The sequence below is a fragment of the Zonotrichia leucophrys genome, chromosome 1 (assembly GCF_028769735.1).
Source record: "Zonotrichia leucophrys gambelii isolate GWCS_2022_RI chromosome 1, RI_Zleu_2.0, whole genome shotgun sequence".
Lineage (NCBI taxonomy): Eukaryota > Metazoa > Chordata > Aves > Passeriformes > Passerellidae > Zonotrichia > Zonotrichia leucophrys.
Window position 1 is genome coordinate 39,326,367 of NC_088169.1, and position 21,590 is coordinate 39,347,956.

Genomic DNA, 21,590 nt, shown 5'->3' on the forward strand with positions numbered 1-21,590 from the left:
AGTGAACTAGAGGTTTTGTGTGATTTCTGAATTATGAAGTTTTTTGAATACCATTTGAGAAGTTTTGCAGCTCCAGTCCTTTTTAATGCTCTATAAGAATACAGCACAGGGAGAATTGTAGAAATTTACATGAAACCTTTTCTGACTTTAAACCCATCTAATGACGACATAATCAATTACTAATTCAAATGAACACTCATTGTAAAAATATTATTGATAAATGTAAATGCAATATGGTAAGTATTCAATCTTAACAAAATTTAGTGTACTATTTGTAAGCATTTCTTTCACTTGCGACCTTGATTTTACAGAAATTACTGTTACAGACAGGTTAAGCAAAATACTTCTAAAAATACATCCTGCCTTCTAAAAGGCATCCTGACAGTATTTCAGTAAAACATTTGTAATGAAATTCTGTATTATATGAGAACTGTGAAACGTTATTGACACTTCCAGGGTTCCACAAATGTCAGTTTGTTTGGTGTGTTTCATACACTATACTGCAGAGGAAAAACACAGACAAAGGAAAATATCCCTACTTTTACATATTCTTTTTTTTTCCTTAATCCCTGATATCGTAGAAGCTCCATTCTTTCTTCAATAGGAGAAAAATTTAAATTCTGGAAATTGAAATTCAAAATTTTCCCATCTGCCCAGAACTTCCTCCTTTTCAGGAAAAACCTGAAATAGTGGGAGGAAAATCTGAGCAAACCATTGTTTGGACTTCACTAAGTTCTCAGGGATACAAGGACAGAACCAGAAAGCAGTCCAGCCAGTTTCAATCCTGTTGAATTCCACTTGGTCCTTCAGATCATGGCTTCTTTGTATGTAAAAAGACTTCTTATCAATTCGTCTAAATTCCTCTGAAGTTTCAGAGGCAGAAGAATAAAGTTTTTATTTACTAATTTACTATTTTATTTTTAATTATCTATTTACTCTAATAATTTAATCTACCTTTACTGAGTTTTCCAATCTATCTCTTGGATCATCAGCAATAAACTTTGAGGAACACAAAGAAAAGGAGAGAACTTCCATCAAATAAGAAAAATGTGGATCATGTGTCCTCTAATGCTTTCTTGGGATGCTTGTAAATCACTTAAAAGAGTCTTACAGAGTCTTCTCTCTCCTGAGAAAAAGAACAAATACTGTTAATTATTCCTTGCTATTGACCGCGAATTGTTAAATAAGCTCTGATCTAATGACATTTGCAATGTATCTGTTCTAGCATATGAAGATTGTGTTTGTGGCATGTCTGGTGTGCAAGCTGACAGAGATTGCCAGTGATGGGCTGACTGGTCCTGAGCACTGCCAGTGTTTCCATGTTAATGACGGTGACAGCACTGTTAATGCAAAGGAATTTTGGAAACAGGAAGAGAAGTGATAAGATTTACAGCTGAGACTTAAGATTCAGTTTAAATAACAGAAAAATTCAAACTCTCAACACATGAGAGATTCTAGTTTTTATTTTTGCTTTAGTCGTAAATGCTGTAAACTCCTTCATAAAATTAGATGACTCTTAGCTATTCAGAGTATCTGACAAAAGAAGAAATGGCATTTATGCCAAGAACAGTAAGAGATAACTCAGAATGTCCCTTCTGAAAAAATTGCTTCCAGCATAATCTTCATTTTTGTCTACCTGAATTAAGAAAAATTTTTCCAAAGCAATACTTCTATATAGTAAAGCTGCCCATTGGCAACTTCAGCTTGATAAAATTGCTGTGCTGAAAGGTAATTTTAAGTCTGTTCCAGCCTAAGTCCACCTCTGACCTTCCCACACTTTTTAAAGCTTTCTAAATTGTTTTTAATCAAATTGTGAATATTTCAATATAACCAGCTGTATGGAAGGACCATGCATTACACACAGGTACCTTCATGTCTCTCTTGTTCATCCTTCTCTATCCAAACTTTATTCCCTCTAATATGCTGAATTGCAGCTAGACATCTTCCCCAAGATGAGGAAGGATATCAATAGCCCTTGCATACCAAGAGAGATGGTTCATGGACTCAGTCCTAGATGTCTCACCTGCTCATATACAGTAAAGCTGGTATCTGTTTTCCTGCAGCTTTCTTGCTGCAACCCCAGGGAGTTGTCTCATTTCTGAGCATCCTTGTTTAGAAGCACCTTCACCTTGCCTCCTTGAGGTCTTTGTGCAATTAGGCATGGGAGCCAAGTCAAGGATGTAGTAACTACTGTCCTGGTACTTTGACTCTGATCAGTGCTTTGTGTCGCCATTACCAGCGGCAGAGCACGAAGGACTTACCTCTTCACATAAATCCTTTCTGAGGTGGAGACCTCAACCTTGAAAAATGAAATAAAGTACAAGTTAGGGACCTTTAGAACAACTTTTTTGAAACAAGATCCATTTTAATAGTTTCTCTGAATTGCAAACAGCTCCATTTCTTTCTGAGAATTCCAGTGCATTTCCCTCAGCAGCAATAACCACTTCTAGCAAATTTACTTTCTCCTGCATATCTTCAGTGCTTCACACTTTTCTCTCACTCTGTGTTGCTGCAAACTTTGCTTTTTCTCTTAAAAGCAAGTTTTGTGCCTGTGGTTCTCCTGACACTCATTCCTTGCTCAATTGTTATCTAAGAATGGGGTCTAGTCCTTTATTAGTCTCCCACTGGCTTTCTGAAGTAGAGAGAGTAGAGCAGGTCCAGTCAAAATGTTTTGTATAAATCAGTTTGTTCTCTCCAGTGCTGAGGAGAAGTTGTAAACGGCACAGAATGGTGGGGAAAATGAGCAAATTAAAAGTAATCTCACATAGTCTAAAACATAATCAAAGTGTCAATAGTGCAAAACCTGATTTTGGTGTGCATTAAACCATGCTTCACAGAATCAGAGAATGGTTGAGATTGGAAGGGACCTCTGGAGGTTGTCTGGTCCAAACTTCCTGCTCAAGCAGGACCATCCAGAACAAATTGTCCAGAACCACATCTAGACACCTTTTAAATATCTCCAAGGAAGGAGACTCTACAACATATATAAAATATATATTGTGACAGTTTGGGAAATAGTTTTTGGGTTTTTTTTTCAAATGGGCAGCTTTTTATTTGCTTTTCATTACCACTGATGCTCTTGTCAAACCGTAAACTGTTGCTAGGGGTGTGTGATAGGATTTTCACTGTTCTAGACAAGAATTGTCAGATGTGTTTTCTGGTCCTGAGGGAGTAATAATTCATGCTTAACTAGAACATTCCATTTCATAAACTAACTGAAATAAGTGCATTTATCTTTATTTTAACTGAGAGTGCTGGGGGGAGGGGGTGGAGGAGCACATGGGGAAGGAAGAAAGGGGAGAAGGAATAACTTGAATTAAGGGTCCTATTCTAGTTTGTGAATATGCTAGAAGATAATTTAGACTTTGTTCATACAAGTATTTCTGCAAAACAGAGTGATTTCTAGGAAAGCTATAAATTTTGTCTCTAAATAAAATCTCCCTGAACCCTAATGCAGATATGAGCAAAGATCTTTTCCAACCTAAATGATTCTATGATTCTGTGAGCGTAGAAGATATACCTTTGGTATCCTTTATTAGAAATTTGCCTTTGTTACACAACTGACTTGTATTAGTTGTTCTGACTCACAACAAATTTCTTGGCATATATTTCATGTTTTCTCTCTTAAGAGTATGATTTCTTTCTTCATAACTTTGAGGGTTTGACCCCATGCATTTCTGAGAACAAATGTTCCAGGTAAGTTCCGTTGATTTTTGTCACCCCATGCAACATCCAGACTTAGTCTTCCTAAATCTCTACAAGTGTAAAACATCACTGGATTTCACCAGCCTGATGCAAAGACAAACAAAAAGAAATACTGGAATGCACATATCCGTTGAAAAGAAATTACTCTGTTTCATGGGGTTTGTGCCAAATGATCACCATATTATGGATCACTGCAAAGCACAGTTGTGAAGCCGAGTTTTCGGGCTATGGAGTCTCCAGTACTGCAGGTATGGAATTGATCCCGTTTTGAGAGAGATGGGAGACTGGATAGCCACTTGAGATTTCTTCTTTTGCATTGCTTTTATTGATTCTCCTATAGTCCAATAAAAATTGTTTTTATATAAACATCTGTGAGAAGAGAAGCTGAAACAGCAAGACAAGAGTGATAATCACAATAAAAATTGCTAAAGGAAAGGAAGCCTCTTACTCAACTGCCTCAACGAGTAGTCACTAAAGAAAATAATGACTATTTGATTTTTTTGCTTTTGAGACATAAGGAAGGAAATAAGAAAAAACAAGGAAAAGAAAAAAATATTGGCTTATCAAAGTTGCATTAATAATCCATTTTATTTCACCAGCCAGATTCAGATTTCTTTTAAAAATAGTATATTTTTTCCCACAAAGAGCAGTAGAGTAGATGTGGTAAAAATGTGTATTGTGCTTGCTGTTCAAAAAGTGCCTTATTAAATTAAATTTATAAATTAAAGGAAGAAACCATGCCTGTCAGGTGGATTTCCCATAAATCTTAGGCTTTCACATTTAACCATATATTCCAAGTTCTGTGGAATTATAATGAGAGCATAGAAAGATTTAGTAAGGATAGAGAGTCCTAGAGAGTAAAACCAATGCTGAACGATGCTGAAAACTGCATTTAAGCACTGCACATTATGAAGGCTTCAGTGTGAGCATGTTTCAGGGAGAACAACAAAAGTACATAGTAATATATGCAGTTGCTACAATTACTGCATAAATACTCACACGATAAAATACAGAAAAAAACCCCCAAAGCAGTGTTATACTGGAATGCAAGATGAGTGAACACTTGTTGTGAAACGGATGCCTAACTAAAAAATCCAAGCGTGAGCCACAGGCTTATCCTCTTCAAGAGACCTCAGAATATTCATGAAAGGTATAGTATTTTGAATTATCAATCAAAATCTCTAACATTTTACATTTGGTCAAAGAATGTTACTTGAACTCTCTATTCACAACTTATTTTTCAGGAATTCCAAAGCATGAAATAGTTTGAAGGACTTCAAAAATGTGGACCTTCTAATTGGTTGCACGTAATACAAACTAGGTGGTACAAACTACATGGTATCCCAGTATTGTCTTGTTCTGTGTGATCTTCACCTGGCTTTCTGGTTACCTAAGAAATTGCATTTTCTCTTCGGGATATTTTATTACAGTTGCACTTTTCAAGGCAAATTTGGAGCATGCGGTTTGCAGCTGCTGAACTGTGTTCAGAATTCTGCAAGGTGAGTACAAAGTCCAGACGCTGAGATATTTCTTGTCTCTTTTCATACCTTCTTTATTCCTCCACAAATGAAAATAAACCTAATCTAATATTCCAGAGAGGTGGTATAAGAAGATGAAAAGGGCAATTTTAGCTAAAAAGGGTAATTTTGCCTCTGTTGTTTGAAGGTCAAAAGATTCTGACCATCTACAGTTACATAAAAATGTATCAAGGCAAGAAAAGTGTTTTTTAAAACTCCGATTTTCAAACCACATAGGACTGAATTTTTAACATAGTGGCATGCTGATTGTGCCTGGTGGGGCATTCAGCTCCAAGTCTGCCTGTGAGCTAAGGGATGAACTCTACTATCTACTTGACAGAGGTCTAGTCAATAAAGGTAATGGAGCCCAGTGAGATCTTTACCTGGCTGCTTTGTCGTTAGATGCCCACTTTATGGTTACTTTAATACCTTCCAAACATCATTAACTAAATTAATTCACCAAGCATTCAATGAAGTTGTTCACATATGGACATACAACAATGTGTGAGATGCCAGAGGATGACCAAAACATCCTCTGGAAGATGTCAGGTGATACACCGGTTTTTAGGGGTATTGTACCCTGCTGGAGCAGCAACTGGAAGCAAAACAAAATACTCCAAGGCATGGCAGAGGATTCTGGCCACCTCTGTGCAGCCAACTTGATTGGGCCCTACATCTCCTTGGGCTATGAGTTGTCTCAAAGCCTGGGCACGTGGCTCACAGGCAGGCGCTGAGAGGAAGCGCGTACCTGTACGTGTCTACAGTGAGAACACCGACCCTACTGCAGACTTTAAAACTGGCAACTATTCAATTCTGAAAAATTCATGGCACCTGCCATATTTTCCAAAAGTCCCCAAAGATCTACAACTCTCGATGTCTAAGCAGCTGAAAAATATCCAGATTCTGAGTCAAACTGATAACTAAGCATGGCTCTTACCAAGAGTTCATGCAAGGAAGATTAATTCCCAAGGCAGTAATTCCCGTAAGGGGAAAATGCCAGGAGAGAGGCTATCAAAAGTAGACAAGGACTTTTCAGCAGGTCTTCTCTGGAAATACATAAATGTTTCTTTGCAATTACTTGATAAAAATTTCTGATCTCTGTGCTAAACAACTGGTATTTCATTATTTCTCTGTTGACTTCACAAGAGCTGCAGGGCTTCCAGGAGTATTGAAAATGAGGCAATGGATGTAAAAGCTAAGTACAGATTTAGGAACCTAACTTAGAGATCATAAACAATACTAAGTCTTTCTGCAGGTGTTAGCTTTTATACATGCCTGTTCTGCCATAGTGTGTCCATAGTATATGGCTATGTCTATTTCACAGTATTATTAACAATTAAATAAGCCGTCTTGTTCATTAGTCAGGTAAAGAATTTATTCCTAGAGCATTTAAAGCTATCTTTTGTTATGAATACTAAGTGTTTATGTAACTTGGAATTCAATTTGCTACATATAAGAGCATGAAAAGTTGATGTACAAGTTATGTTTTTATGTCAAGAAAATAATTTTTAGCTATTAGAAGCAGAGCATAATTTATATCTACAGGGGAAAAAAGAGATAAGTTAGCCTCTTTGTCACACCAAGAGAACAGAACTCAGACCCCAGAATTTTCATTGTCTCTGCTGGGAAAAATTGGATTGTCATTTTAATGGAATGAGATAGGATGTATTTTTAGGAAATAATTTTTTTTTTCCCTTTTATTCGGTCAAAAATTGCAAAGGTATTCAAGTATCTCGGTTGTTTTCTGACAGTGTTATGTGGCATCCTCCTCCACAATGTAATGCTTTAAATCCTTTGGTATTAAAATGTTCAAGATTTGTCTAAGATGACATATGTTTTATAAGACATGCAGTAATTTTCTTATATGTCATAATGCTTTAGTTCAGTGTAGTGTAACCTGATGCTTTCTATAACAAGTGTTGCACAATGTATTTTTCTAGCATGCAAATCTGATTGGCAGTGGTGACACTGACAAGCATTCTAAGCCTCTCATTTTTGTTACAGATACCTCTTGGGATTTCTTCTTGTATCATTTATGTGTTTAGATCCAAAAGAAGGAGAAAAAGTGGAGAAGGGTGAAAAACAAAGCCACGGTGGGGAAAGAACATGCCATGAACACCTTTTGCCATCAAGCCTCATGACCATCCCATGCTGTCAATGCATTTATCTAAGCCTTACAGACTGGCAGATAGAGTGGTTACACAAAGGGTGTATCATTTTTCATCTTTTCAGAAAAAAAATGAGGATTCAGTTCAATAAAAGTATGGAATATTACCAGCTGGGTCTTGTGTTTCTCTAAATGATCTCATAACGCAAAAGGAGCAATAAGGAGTGTATACTGTAAACTTTAAATTGAGCCATTCTGGGAAGTTAAAACATATTTCAAATGTTGAAATGCTATTTCTCAGCCATTAGAGGGATCTGTCTGAGCTCTTTTAGTGGAAACCTCTCTTTTTCATAAGCAAATCAATTTCACTGTAGCCATCAAGATAAAGATATTCATGCTCGGTTTAGCTGTGGCACACTTACTGGCCAAGAAATACTAATTTCTGCCAAAATGTGTAAAATGTGTTTGCCACAATTAACCATAAGCAAACAAGTGAGAAAACCCACACAACAAAATGCTGCAAGTTTACTGCATTCCCAGAGAGCAGACATTTCATATTACAGAATATCAGCAATATGCAGCTTTTCATTTCATACTGGATATGGTTCCAGTTATTTTGAACACTCCAAGTTATGTTCTAGGTCCTAAATGTGTATGTATAGCCCTAAAGGGGACTAAAATTGGTGTTGTACTTTTCTATTCCTTTCTTTATTGCTGAGAAACTGGTTTAACTGATGGTTAGTGCATTGCTTGATGCCTTTCACTCTTCGTGAAGTCTTGAGGAACCAAATATTTTACAAAAAACTGGAAAAAAGTCATAGATGGTCCTTGCTAAGGCTTGGAGAAGGTTTACCAGATGACTGGTTGTGTTGCAGAGTGGGGGTCCATTGCTTGGGAAATATTTTCATGGGCTGTCCATTGCTCTTATTGGACTGTTATTGTACTGTTATTCTCTATTGTTCTTGAAGTACTTGCTCCCCACAAAGCCAAGCTGATTTCTCTGAATGTGCTACCTCTGAAGTCATCATTTATACTGAAAACTCTGTGTCATCATCTTTATATTTCTTCATAGGGCCTGCACCAGACAACGCATGCTGAGTGGATCATTTGAGGGGCAGCCAGCAAAGGAAAGGTCAATACTTAGTGTCCAGCATCATATACGACAAGAACGCAGGTAAAAATGGACAAAAAGGATGGGTTTAACATGGCAAAGGGAATTAAATTTGAGCAATCCCTAACACGTGAAAAGCCAAAACTACTTACTTGTACAAAGAATTGAATTCTACATTCTTTATTATAACCATGATGAAATTCATTGTACTGTATAAATGGAAAAAATGCCTTTTTATTTCAAATGTCATTTCCTTTGCCAACTACAAAGCTATCAATTTAAAGATCAGAAGGACAGTAATTGGCTTATGTTAGACCAGATTGAAAACAATTGAAGAACATATAAGCTTCTGATGTTAGCAAGAAAAAAAATGATAAGAATTTGAGATATTGGGTGGCTGAAGAGAAGTGCTTTATAATGGTCATCTTATAAAGGTCAAAATTTCATCTTGAGATGTATTGTTAAATTGATTATGATTGTTTCAGGTCATTGAGACATGGTTCGAACAGCCAGCGAATCAGCAGAGGAAAATCTCTTGAAACATTGACTCAAGATGTAAGTCCTCATAGAAATGCTGGTTTTAGTTTGAGAACTAAATTATTTTAAATAAGAATTAATAAATAAGAAATTAGAATATAAGCTATCAAATAAATGCTTGTGTAAGACTAATTCTATTTATGAACTTGCTTGCAATTTGTCTTTTCAAATCTTGAAAGGAAGTCATAGGACAAATGCTGTAACTGCATTAGAATTATCCTCAAAATAATTGACATAGTTATTTCACTGATAGACTTATGGTTTTGGAACACTTGCTGAGATAGATTCACCGAATCTGTAGACACTGCATTAGGAACACAACAATTGCTGCCCAGGATACTTTAAAAAGCGTTACTCTGGCATTATACAAATCACTCAGGCTGGGAAAACAGCAGTTGAAAATTTCTGATGGAAGTTTAGCAATATTTTCCAGGCAGCAGAACTGTCAGACAAAGGGACAGACTGAAAGGGAGAAGAGTAATCATGGATTTCACTGTGGTGTAATTTCATGCAGTTTAGTGCATTTTCATTTCTGCACATTCGTATGATATTTTGTGGATCTCTGTGGCAATGAAATTTCAAGATACTCTTATTAGTCACTCCATTTCCAAACTATCTCAGTCTTTAAAGGTAACTACAGCAGATGTGGCTTTGCTCGTAGGATAGCCAGCAGCATTACCCCACCAGGAGTGCTTCAAAGCCTTGCATAACTCAGGATAGTAATGCTGATTGTTCCCTCCACTGAATGAGCTCAGACAGATCTTCTCTCCCTCCCTCCCTCTCCCTCCCTCCCTTCCTCTCCCTCATCCCTGCACTCAGTAGTCCTACCTGTATGATCTGCATGCCTGTTCTTTCCCAGTCTTAGCCCTTAGTAACTTTGATTGCATTCATTCCAGTTCAGAGAGGTTGGCTGGTCTTAGAGGACCTCTGTTTTTAAAGTTAAAAGTTAGATTGGATGGAGCCTCAAGCATGAAATTAGAACTGAAATTAACCTTGATGAAAATAAGGAGCCTTATGCTGTAGATAGAAAATACTGTGCAATATGCTTGACTGAGTTGATGTGCGGTACATTCGGAAATAAAGATCTTTCATTTGAATATTTCTATGCAAAATACCATATCTTGCTTTCATCTGAAACATTAAAAAATAACAACCCTTAGACCTCGATTAAAAGGAATCGTTTTGCTTCTAGCACTCCAACACAGTGAGATACAGAAATGCACAGAGAGAAGACAGTGAGATAAAGATGATCCAAGAAAAAAAGGAACAAGCTGAAATGAAAAGGTATTTAAAAATCAGAAGTCTGAGTGCACATTTTCTGTATTAACTATTCTCTGTATGAAGTTAAAAGTATTAAGAGTCAACATGAAAAAAAGAACCAAGTGTAAGGGATATTTTTGCCAGGGATAATGTGTAACACTTAATAATTTATGTTTTTTCAAAAGGAAAGTCCAGGAGGAGGAACTGCGAGAGAATCACCCATATTTCGATAAACCTCTGTTCATAGTTGGCCGTGAGCACAGATTCAGGAACTTCTGCCGAGTGGTGGTACGGGCTCGCTTTAATGCGTAAGTTCATTTCATGGCAACCTTGGTTCCATGGCTGCTTACCTCCATTTCTCAGGCAAGCTTTAACTTCCCTTTTCCAAGGAAAACTGCATACAGTGTGGTCACCACACAAGCTGGCGGCTAGTGTCTGTGGTGTAGTCTTGCTGCTGGAGGAAAGGAAGCAACAAAATGCTGTGTTTGAGCAGTCCGTGATGCTGAGATAAAGACTGTGGGAAACTGCAGCAGGAGCTGAGAGGAAAGGCTAATGTTTCCCACTTGTAGACATTTGGGAATCAGCTTGCTATTCCTCATCATAAGGCAAGAAGTTTTTATTCACCAACAGTTATTCATAGAACAGAAAAAGGTGAAGAGGAATGAATTGCACCTTTGCTCCCCCAAATGCTCTGTAGCTCATAAAAAGGGACTCAGAATGGGCTGGGGAGGTGTTCAGCTATGGGAGATAAAAGGAGAAAAGCTGAAACCGAATGAAAACTGGGAAGGCTCAGCAAATAAGCTGTAGGTATATGTGAGTGTGTACAAACAGTTTTCTATAAAATCATCTCACAACTCTTTTTTTAAACCTCTGTCTCTTGCTGGCACCAGGATTTTAAAGGTTAATGCATGTCACCTTGCATTGAGCAATGTAAGACAGAAGATAGCTCAAGGCCATGAGCTTGGCAATTAGAAGGACTGGTTTCAGCAGCTGCTTTACCATTGATTTTCTCTGTGCCCTTCAGCAAATTACTTCTAGTTAGCATGACAGGATGGTTAGATACTCAGTTTCAGCCATACCTATATTTAAGTTTCTGCCACCTTTGTAGAGACGTGTCCTTGAGTTACATCCCCACTTTTCTATGCAACTGCTAACTTGATTGTGATGCACTGGTCCATGAAGCAATTGAAAATTAAAACAGAAAAACAAAACACACAAACAGTCAATCAAATCCACTTAGCAAGTACTTGTCACTGCCTCTGAGCATTGCTAAATGGCCAGTAGTAACAGGATATTTATTTTAAAACAGCTTAAATAAAATCTTTGCAATTACAAGAATAAACTGATTTTCTTAAACAGTCTTCTTTATTTAATTTACTTAAATCCTTCCTGCTTTATTTGATGTCCCATCTAGCTTATAAAGTAAATTATTCTAGATATCTTTTTTGAACTGATAGGATGCATATTTTCTTTTAATAAAAGAAGGCTGAGGAATGCTGCAATGTAGAATGTAGGGAGAGGAAAGAGTTTAAGAAGCAAAGTCAGTGGCTTCAGTGGGAAGGCACTTAATCCAGTATGTTCTGTGTGCTTACTGGTGTAAGTGGATGAACCTGGTCTGTGGAAGATGTTTCTCATTCTCCTTGGATGTCTTGTGCATTCCTGTAATTCATAACCATGCAATCTCTCTGGTGGTAATTCCTCAAGTCTGTTCAGTCCATTTTTCACTTTAAGCTCAGCAAGGAAGTAATGGTGATTTCACATCCCAATGGCTAGAGCCCTCCAATGAAATATAGGATATGTCAGTGCAGATCCTGTCTTGGCATGATTTCCTGCGGGAGTTGGAAGATAAGTAAAAGTGCCTATAACCAGTGGGTCAGGGGAGGCTTCTTGGAAAGCATTCTTGTAGGTTCTCCTGCAGCAGTCATTCTGCTTTGTGTGATACTGATAAATAATTGCTGCAGCAGGAGCTTAACTCATGTCACCTAGATATTACTTATAAAGTGGTTCTCACTCTTTGACTGCCTAATGGCTGTTTGGATATGGCAGGTGGAGCACGGCAATTACATTGGAAATTTCAGATACAGAGAATCTAAAAATATTAATCACAAAAAGATTAAAGTAATAAAAGACATAGAGCTTGTGGAAGGATGTGTGTGTGTGTGTGTGTGTGTGTGTGTGTGTTAACTGAGGGTATCATATGACCACAGAATCATAGAGTGGTTTGAGATGCAAGGGGCCCTAAGGATCATCTAGTTCCAGCCCCTCTGCCTTGGCCAGGGACATCTTTCACTAAGCCAGGTTGCTCAGAGCCTCATACAGCCATGGTCCAAGAAGTTTTGAAGTAATTGTAAAGAGCATTTTGGTGCTTAAAATTAAGTAGCAGGTTGTCCCCCTTATTCCCAAGAAAAATACAAGATTAAGTCCCTGTTTACAAAATCAAGACCCAAAACCACCTGTCAGTTCAAAGAATCTTAGAGGAATTACAGGTATGCAATGAGTTAAAGTGATCCTAGTTGTGTTGATAATATGCCTGAAATTGTATAGAATTAAATGAAACTTATATAGACATTTAAAATACAGACAGGATAAAATGAAGCCTTGATTTTGGACAGAAATTACTTGGAGTTGATGGATGCATGGTATAATTATAATGCTGACTAAAATAAAATGTAAATGACTGTATCTTTTCTTCTTTTTATAGTTCTAAAACAGATCCTGTTACTGGAGCTGTGAAAAATACCAAATACCATCAGCTTTAGTAAGCACTGCAAAAGTAACTTTGCTTGGTCTCATAAGCCTGCAGTATAAGTTTGTGTGTGTGCACACGTGCATGACTGTGTGTAAATGTGCATGCACATGTGTACTTCTTTTTTCTTTTTCAAAAAGGTTTTTCTTACCTTAAAGTTGTTTGGGGAGAAGGATGAATAGGAAGATGATTTTTAATCAGACTTTTCTTCTTCACTTGCATGCAACTTCTGTAGTTTTACTACGCATTTCTGAAATACTGAAATCTTTGACACCTCTCAGCTCAATTTATTTTTCTTAGGAAAGCACTCAACTGTAGTGTAGGCACAAAGTAAGTACACAGAGATCTGGGCATTTCTGTAATGGCATTTCCTTGTGTATCATTCACAGTGACTTGCTGGGTTTGGTCACTTACCTGGACTGGGTCATGATCATTGTTACAATATGCTCCTGCATTTCCATGATGTTCGAATCCCCTTTTAGAAGAGTTATGCATGCTCCAACACTTCAGGTACTGCCACTGAATCAATTGCACTGCAATTATTGAACCACAGTCACCTTGCTTTTCTCCACTGACTGTTCCTAAATTATGGTTATTCTCTGCTTTTTTTTCAGATTGCTGAATATGTTTTTGTGATATTCATGAGCATTGAGCTTAATCTGAAGATTATGGCAGATGGCTTGTTCTTTACACCAACAGCTGTCATTAGGGACTTTGGAGGAGTTATGGACATATTTATATATCTTGTAAGTTTTTATATTTATGGAAGGTTTTTGTGGCATTCTTAACTCTGATATATTTGGTTATATAAATGTTTAGTAGTGTGAAGAAGTTTGTCTCTGCACCCTGATACAAATAGTAGTGATACATGGATGTGATAAACACCTGGCAATTTAGTATGGGGTTGTTATATGACCCCTTTTAATTCTTTATTTGTTGATATGTTTTAAGTATCAGATCTGATTTTCCTTCAGAGAAAACTTGAGAACTCTGAGCTCATTTCAGCATTTTTATGCAGGAGAATCTTAATTTTACCTGTTTCATAGATATTAATTGCTTCTTCCCCTCTCAACAGAATTCCTGCTTTATTGAAGGTGTTTCAAAACCATTTACCATTTGACAGAGGGCACATCTTTGTTGCTGGTGTTGCTATAGAAGAAAGCAAAGAAACCTATGTTCCATATCTATCATTAGTGGTTCTCAGGAAAAAAGTTTCTCAACAGTACTCAACAGTTTCTGGGAAATCTCTTGCATTCCATTAAAATACGAGAGGAGGGTGTCCATTTCCTCTTCACATACAACAGTAAATACCATGGAATGTGTCAAAACCAGTGCTCAGTATAATACAGTATGAAATATTTTCTAACTTAAGAAATTACTGAGAAAAATGGCTTTGATGGATTTAGATTAAATCTTTCAGAGATGAGTCCACCAGGCAGATGTGCTGCATAAAATTTGTCACGATCAATTTGTATCAAAGATTTTATTGTTAGCAGAAATAAAAATATGCATACTTGTAAAAAACTCCTATTTTAATATGCATAATTCCTGTGTGCTTTAGTTTCTTGAAATCTCTCTGAATCCCTCTGCTTGTCTGAAGGAAAAATTTCAGTGGTGTAGTTTGGATATTCCAAATATGACTGCAGTGATCTTAAAAGACTGTGAAAGAAAGTCAGGACTGTTAAATCTGTTTGTTTTGGTGGGGTGACTGCCTTTTATCACTTTGTTTTTAACAAATTATATCAAGTCTTAAATAACTGATGATATTGTCTTGATCCTCCAGTTTTTGTGCACTTACTTCTTTGTAATACTCTCATCTCTGTCCCCCTATGATAACACTGGCTTTTAAAAAATAAGCACTTAAGAGACGTTAAATCAATAACCATTTGTCAGAGATTGTTCAGGTTACACGACACAGCTATGCTGTTCGAAAACACTTCCAAAAACATAACATTTGTGTAATGAAACCACATGGTGACAAAACAACTTATGCCTGTAACAAAGTGATAGGAAAAACTGTCAGGGAAACTGTTAACAGACTTTCCAGGTGAAGATTTCTCAGTTCCAGGGTAGAATCTCTGAAATTAGAAGGAGGAAGAGAAATAATGCTGCCTGTTCCAAGAATATAGTTTGTGTCCCTGTTTTGAGTCAGCCAAATTGATTTCTCCTTTTGGAACTGTTCCATCTAATTAAGCATATAAAATGGATTTTGAGTCAAAGGGCAAGACAAAGACAAGCTGATGCCAATTAGTTAGGACAATAAGCCAAGACATTAGAGATCTAAGCCCTTTTTCTAAATTAGATGCTCTTTTACCTTATTCTTTAATTTTAAGGTAGAAATCTTCATTGACCTCTGTGCAGTGTCTATGCCAAGTAAGACATTGTAAGCCTGACCTTTCTTTGCTTTTTCTGTCCTGTCACCTCCAGGTGAGTTTGATATTCCTGTGCTGGATGCCTCAGAATGTCCCTGCCAAATCTGGAGCTCAGCTCTTAATGGTGCTCCGCTGCCTCCGACCTCTTCGAATTTTCAAACTGGTCCCTCAGATGAGGAAAGTGGTGAGAGAGCTGTTTAGTGGCTTCAAGGAAATTTTTTTGGTATGTGCTAATTATTTTTTTCTTGTGAAAATATTTGAAGGAGTAAGATAACATTTTGATATAAAATTCATGTTTTCTATTCTTTTCACCATTGTTGTCTGCTTACTTTTCATTGTGGTATCACTACAGATGACCACACAACAGGCTAAAAATTAGAATAGAAGTAACTCATACTGAGTAAAGCTGTTGTAATAATTCTTTTAGAAACAATATTATTTGTTTAGCATACTTTTAGTTATAATTACATAGGAAGACTACTGAAAAAATCTACCCCTTTTTCACAGTTCTGGTTGGTCAAGGAATATGAGAAGTAGTGTATGGAAGCTCTGCAAGAACAAAAGTAAACCAAGTTTCTGAGCTGCAGGTCTCTACCTTCAAGCTTCTTGAGAGGCAGCCAAAAACAGTACAGTTGTCCATCACAGATATGGATCTCATTCTTATGTCATTGTTGTTATTATTATGATCATGGCCATTCTTGTAATAAGAACAACAGTGGAGTCTGTGATTGCTTGATCAGACATAATCTATTGTCTTGGGGCCCTATGTGATACTGGTCAGCCTAAGCAACAGCCATCTTATTCCTTAACAGAAGGCTTTATTAGGTAAGGTTGTTATAAAACACTAAGCTACAAAATATTTGCAGACAGTGATAGAGCAAGGACAAAAAGTATAAAGCTAGTTGGCATTTCATAAATACTGTATTCTGTTAAAGATATTTACATCTTAATTTGCTCATGCTTATTTTTATTGGAGCTATCCTGGAATCAAATGTCTTCCAATGGCTTAATCTGATTAATTAGCCTGAATAAGCAAAACAGAAGCAGCACATATGCAAGTACTCAAACAGTTCTTTTAAAGTGAGTGGCAGTTCTTAAGCATACAGAAATTTAGCAAGGTGTTACACTGAGCACAAGAAAGCTTTATCCTTATCTGCATGTTAAAGATAAGACTAATATAACACAGCACCTGGTTACTGGACCAGAACCTAAAGAAACTTTGGTGTCTGTCACCAAAGCCATATCTCCAGGTTTACACCCCAAAACGATCCTCCCTGCAGTTCCTCAAGGAAGCTGACACCCTTTTTCAAGGCTGCAGAAGAGTTTAACAAATCCAACTTCATCTTTACAGGTTTCTATTCTTTTGCTGACTTTAATGCTTGTTTTTGCAAGCTTTGGAGTGCAGCTCTTTGCTGGAAAACTGGCTAAATGCAATGACCCTCACATCATCTCTAGGGTAAGAACTACTTTTCTGCTTCAAAATAATGGTATGCTGTGCCATTTTTGCCTGCTGGGGAAAGCAAGAGGGGCAATCATAGCTATCATATGAGAAACAGAGGTCTTGGGCTCTTCCTTGTTCAGAAGCAGGATGATGGAGGGAAAGGTGATTAAGACATCAGCAAATGAGGGTAGGGATGGGTTTCCATATAATAACTAAAGCAGGTCCAAATATTCAGGACTGTCTTAAAAAAAAGTTGTCAAATGAATGTCATGTTACCTGCAAAGGACTGGATGGCACATGGAATTCATCATGGAAAATAACACCTTTGCATTCCTAGGTCCACAACTGAAAAACAGGTAAGACTGCTAGAGGTCCAAATCAATGGGGATGCCAAGTGGAGAAAGTTATCTTTGTTTCTTACTCCATTTTGAGAAATATCATCATGACCTAAAGAGGGCAGTGGTCTTTAGGAAAGAGGTAAAAGGCCACATAGTCTTGCAAATTGAAAAGCACTGTCAGTCCTGAAGGAAAAGGGTATATGGACCATTTGCTGAGATGAATTTTTCATTTGGGTAAAGGTCCATGACTATTAATCATAGACTTATAAATAGCCCTTCATTTCTGTCTCTATTGCATTCCCATCATGGTAAATGTGCTGTTTATGCTGGCATGTTGACATCTCTCGCAGGCTTCTGTTTAATCTCAGGCTGTGGTTTATTTCACTATAGGAGGATTGTCATGGCATCTTCAGAATAAATGTAAGTGTTTCCAAAAATCTCAATTTAAAGTTAAGACCTGGAGAGAAAAAGCCTGGATTTTGGGTGCCACGAGTCTGGTGAGTTGCTACACTTCAGCCTATGTTTCTTCAAGAATGCAGCTGTTGGTGTAGAAAAAATGGCTGAAATGTGATGACATTAAATTACTGATGGAGGGGTTTTGTTGTAATTCAAATGATACTAAGAGTAAAAATTCTGACATATTTAGTAAAAAGCCAGATATATGACATTTTCCAGACTTGACCTCCATTTCATAAACCAGAAAGGAAGGAAAAAAACCTCTAGGTACTGAATGTATATAGGAATTAGATTTGATTTGGTTATTATTACAGTGGGAGTTATTTTCTTAAAAAGTATCATCACTTAGTTATTCTTTAGTACTATTATGAAGGCAACCTGAGAGCCATAAAGCCACAATAGAACCTAAGAATAAATAGGAAAAGATGGGAAGGAAAAGAAATGGAAATCAACCAGCCTACAGCTACCCATAAAAACAAATGATTATATCATGACTAAAAAAGCCTTTCTCTTCTATGGTCATCAACCATGCCAGCCAGCAGTTTCTTTCTTTTTCCAGTGCAGGGAGTCCTTGTGGTCTCTCTGGTGCAGAAGTACATTAAAAGTTATTTAAAAGCTAATGTATGTTTTTAATTTGTATTCTAATACATTTAATATTTCCCAACACCTGAACAGGCAAAACTCACTCTTTTTAATTGTTTACAGTTTTCATTTGGTTGACATTTTGCAAAATCAGCTTAACAGCCACAATTATTTTAATTGGCCATGTGTGGGGATAAAGAATGTACCAGCAGTGGTAGATTCAGAGCCACCCTACACCAAAGAAATAGTGTACTGTGATTTGAACAGTCAGTAAAACTCTGACATCTGCAGAAGTCTTTGTTTCTGAATGCTTAGATAAATTCTTTCTTGAGTAAGCAAATTCAGTCCTGTTCAGCTTGGTCCAGAAATAAGCAAAAAACTGTCTTAATCAGCATAACTGTAAACTTTGGGGAATGTTTTGTTATTGCAGAAAAATGTTTTACTGCAAAGACATTTATACCACCTGTTGGCTGTCAGGCCAGATTTTCAAGAGCCAGATGTCAGTATAAGGACTGCATTAAAAAGAAGTATCTACATCTGAGAACTCTCTTTTCACTGAATGGTTGGATTCAAGAAGCACCAAACACATAATAACTCTTCTGGAATACAACTATTTACCTTATAAACTATTGAAAAGTCATTGCACGCCTTGGATTATCTGACTTGGATTGTAGAGACAGAGCAATGTGCTAATCTAGCCCAAAGAGAGTACTTTTAATGTTCAACTGGAAACATTCTCTTGAATCTCAAATGATAAAAAAGGTCAGAGCACATGGTATAGCAAAGTCATGAAGGTGTGATGTCCTCTCATGTCCTCTTTCAAGTTTTGCTTTATCCTATCAGTTTCTCATGATAATAAAATAGGGAACAACATTTTTTTAAACAATCTCACTGACCATGGAGTTCAAATCTTTTATGTGGGTTAGAGAATTATTTCCTGCAGGTAAATTTATTTTAGAATCTGGCCAATGACATCAGATCAATTTTTTCCATGAACGATGGTTTTTTCTCTTTCTTTGGCAAAAGCTTTAAAATGCAGCAACATAGAGTCATAGAATGGTTTGGGTTGGGAGGAATTGTAAAGATCTGTAGTTTCAACCCCCCTGCCATGAGCAGGGACACCTCGCACTACACCAGGTTGCTCAAAGCTCCATCCAGCCCAGTTTTGAACATGTTATAAGCTTTATTGCTGTGAGTCAAACTCTGAGTAAGAAAGTAAAACATACATAGGGATCTAAAAAATTATGTTACATATCTATTGCTGTTGCTATTGTTTTCTTATTCCTGATAGGGATCTTTGGTAAGTTTGAGGCTTTCACTACAACTTTGCAAAGCATTTAAATATTACACTATGAAGAATCAAGGTAACAAATAGAACTTTACTGCTGGTTACGCTAATTTGCGTTCTGCGTTTCAGGGCAAATCCTCGGAATTTTAACTTTGATAATGTGGGCAATGCAATGCTGGCACTATTTGAAGTTCTGTCATTAAAAGGCTGGGTGGAAGTCAGAGATGTTATTATTCATCGTGTTGGGCCGGTAAGGAAACACATCATACTCTTTGAATTCTGCAACAAATAACTATGGTGTTTTCTTTTTTTTTAACTATTAATCTTATTTCTGTCTATTCAGATCCATGGAATCTACATCCATGTTTTTGTATTCCTTGGCTGCATGATCGGACTGACCCTTTTTGTTGGAGTTGTCATCGCTAATTTTAATGAAAACAAGGTATAAGGAGGTGGTTTGTTCTGAGTGAGGGGGTTTATTGAGTATAGAACTGGCTCTGTGAGAAACCTGAAACCTATATTACAATGTCTGTATTACCTGGTAAGGCTGCCTCTAGTACTGGCTTACCAATCTTACATTTTGCAAGACTGCAAATATGGCTTCAGATACATCTGATCCATACTTGCTAGAAGATCAAAGCCTGTGATGACAGCGATCCATCACACACTCTATCAAAGCTGTTAGAGTTTATTTCTAGTGCAGCTGTGCTGCTAGATGGAGATTGAACATAAAGAACTGTGTATTTACAGATGCTGCTTAGTTTGATGTAGGTTTACATGTGGTGACAGATAAAAAGATGTGTTATACTTGCCCGTATTGCAATGAAGGGGTCTCTTAAGAACCCTGGCCCTGCAGTATTTCAGATCCAAAGTAAAGCTGTATGGCTTTTTCTTTACAAACCACAAAGTACATTGTAAAAATAATTGTCCATCACTCCAACTAAAAGGTAGCTAGATTCCTAGACAAGTTCACATGGGCTTTTTGGATTACCCTGAAAAGGAGAAAAACCTGCCCTCAAGGGAATTGTTTCAGAGCAGCTCATGCCTACGCTTGTTAAAAGGTAGCATCCTCTGGATGGGATTGCTGCACGAACACTTCACAACCTTTCATATGAGGGGGTTTTCTGATCCTCTTGTGGTGCCTCTGAGGCATAGAGACAAAATTATTAACTTTTTCCTCTTTCAGTTCAAAGTCACAAAAATAATGAGAAATGATATTTTTACCACTCGTGGCTCTGAAGGGAAAGGATTACTACATGCTATGGGGCATGGAGAAGTGTGACAGCCCAGTGTGCTTGTTCTGGAGCTGGGTGCTGACTCTGACCCTGACCTGAGCCCAGTAGCAAATACAACCATTGAGTTTGTCCATCAGGGAAACCACTTGACTCCTTCCGGAAGGGAGCCGAGCAGCACATTACTGTAGTTACTGTTATACGTTACTATCATGAAGTGGGGTCAAGCACATTGTGAGCCAAATAAATAGCCTAAAACCTCTACTGTTTTGAAGGTATTTTTATGTTTGCATAACATCAGTGTAATTTTAGTAAGATGAAGTGCAGTCATTCCTGTTAAAATATATCTGCTCTAGAGAACAAGAAGCAATGTATGAATAATTCCTTTTCTTATTGACTAAATTTTGCTTGTGGATTAACAAAGCTGAAGTTTCTGCAGTATGAGAACCCCACTGGATTTTTATAGATGCTTTTGTCACTTTTTGTTCATCTGTGCAATATTACTTTTCCTTCAAAAGTTTCAATACACACATGAATACAAGAATCTTTATGCTTTTTGTCCTTGCTCACTACTAACAGTTCCCTGTAAATTACACTGAACAGGCACATCAGGCAATATTTCTGTAGAATTCACATGATATTTAAAGTATAAATCTTTTATATCTTCTGGTTCAGCTTCTTCAGTTGTTTCTTAGTAACCAGCAGTGGCATGTAATGTTTGTTGTTCTTTCTTTTTCCTTGACTACTCATTACTTCTTATGTATTTACTATAGAGAAAAGAAAATGTTTTCAGACTTGAGTTGAAACTATTAATGTTAATTAAGTGGGCAAGAGTTTCAGCCCAATTAATATTCAAGTAGAGTGAAGAAATGTCAAGAAACAAAACAAAACAAAAAAA

General features: G+C 37.1%; 1 protein-coding gene across 3 annotated transcripts in view; it reads left to right on the forward strand.

Moving 5' to 3' along the window:
- The window catches only part of NALCN (sodium leak channel, non-selective), a 224,441-nt gene that overhangs the window by 182,023 nt on the left and 20,828 nt on the right, over positions 1-21,590 (forward strand). For all 3 annotated transcript variants that reach the window (XM_064712115.1, XM_064712124.1, XM_064712131.1), the window contains 12 exons: positions 8,402-8,503; positions 8,926-8,995; positions 10,170-10,261; positions 10,423-10,545; positions 12,939-12,995; positions 13,373-13,493; positions 13,598-13,729; positions 15,411-15,578; positions 16,707-16,811; positions 17,525-17,631; positions 19,590-19,710; positions 19,804-19,902. In XM_064712115.1, the coding sequence (XP_064568185.1) occupies positions 8,402-8,503; positions 8,926-8,995; positions 10,170-10,261; positions 10,423-10,545; positions 12,939-12,995; positions 13,373-13,493; positions 13,598-13,729; positions 15,411-15,578; positions 16,707-16,811; positions 17,525-17,631; positions 19,590-19,710; positions 19,804-19,902 (1,297 nt within the window). The remainder of the gene's footprint in view (positions 1-8,401; positions 8,504-8,925; positions 8,996-10,169; positions 10,262-10,422; positions 10,546-12,938; positions 12,996-13,372; positions 13,494-13,597; positions 13,730-15,410; positions 15,579-16,706; positions 16,812-17,524; positions 17,632-19,589; positions 19,711-19,803; positions 19,903-21,590) is intronic.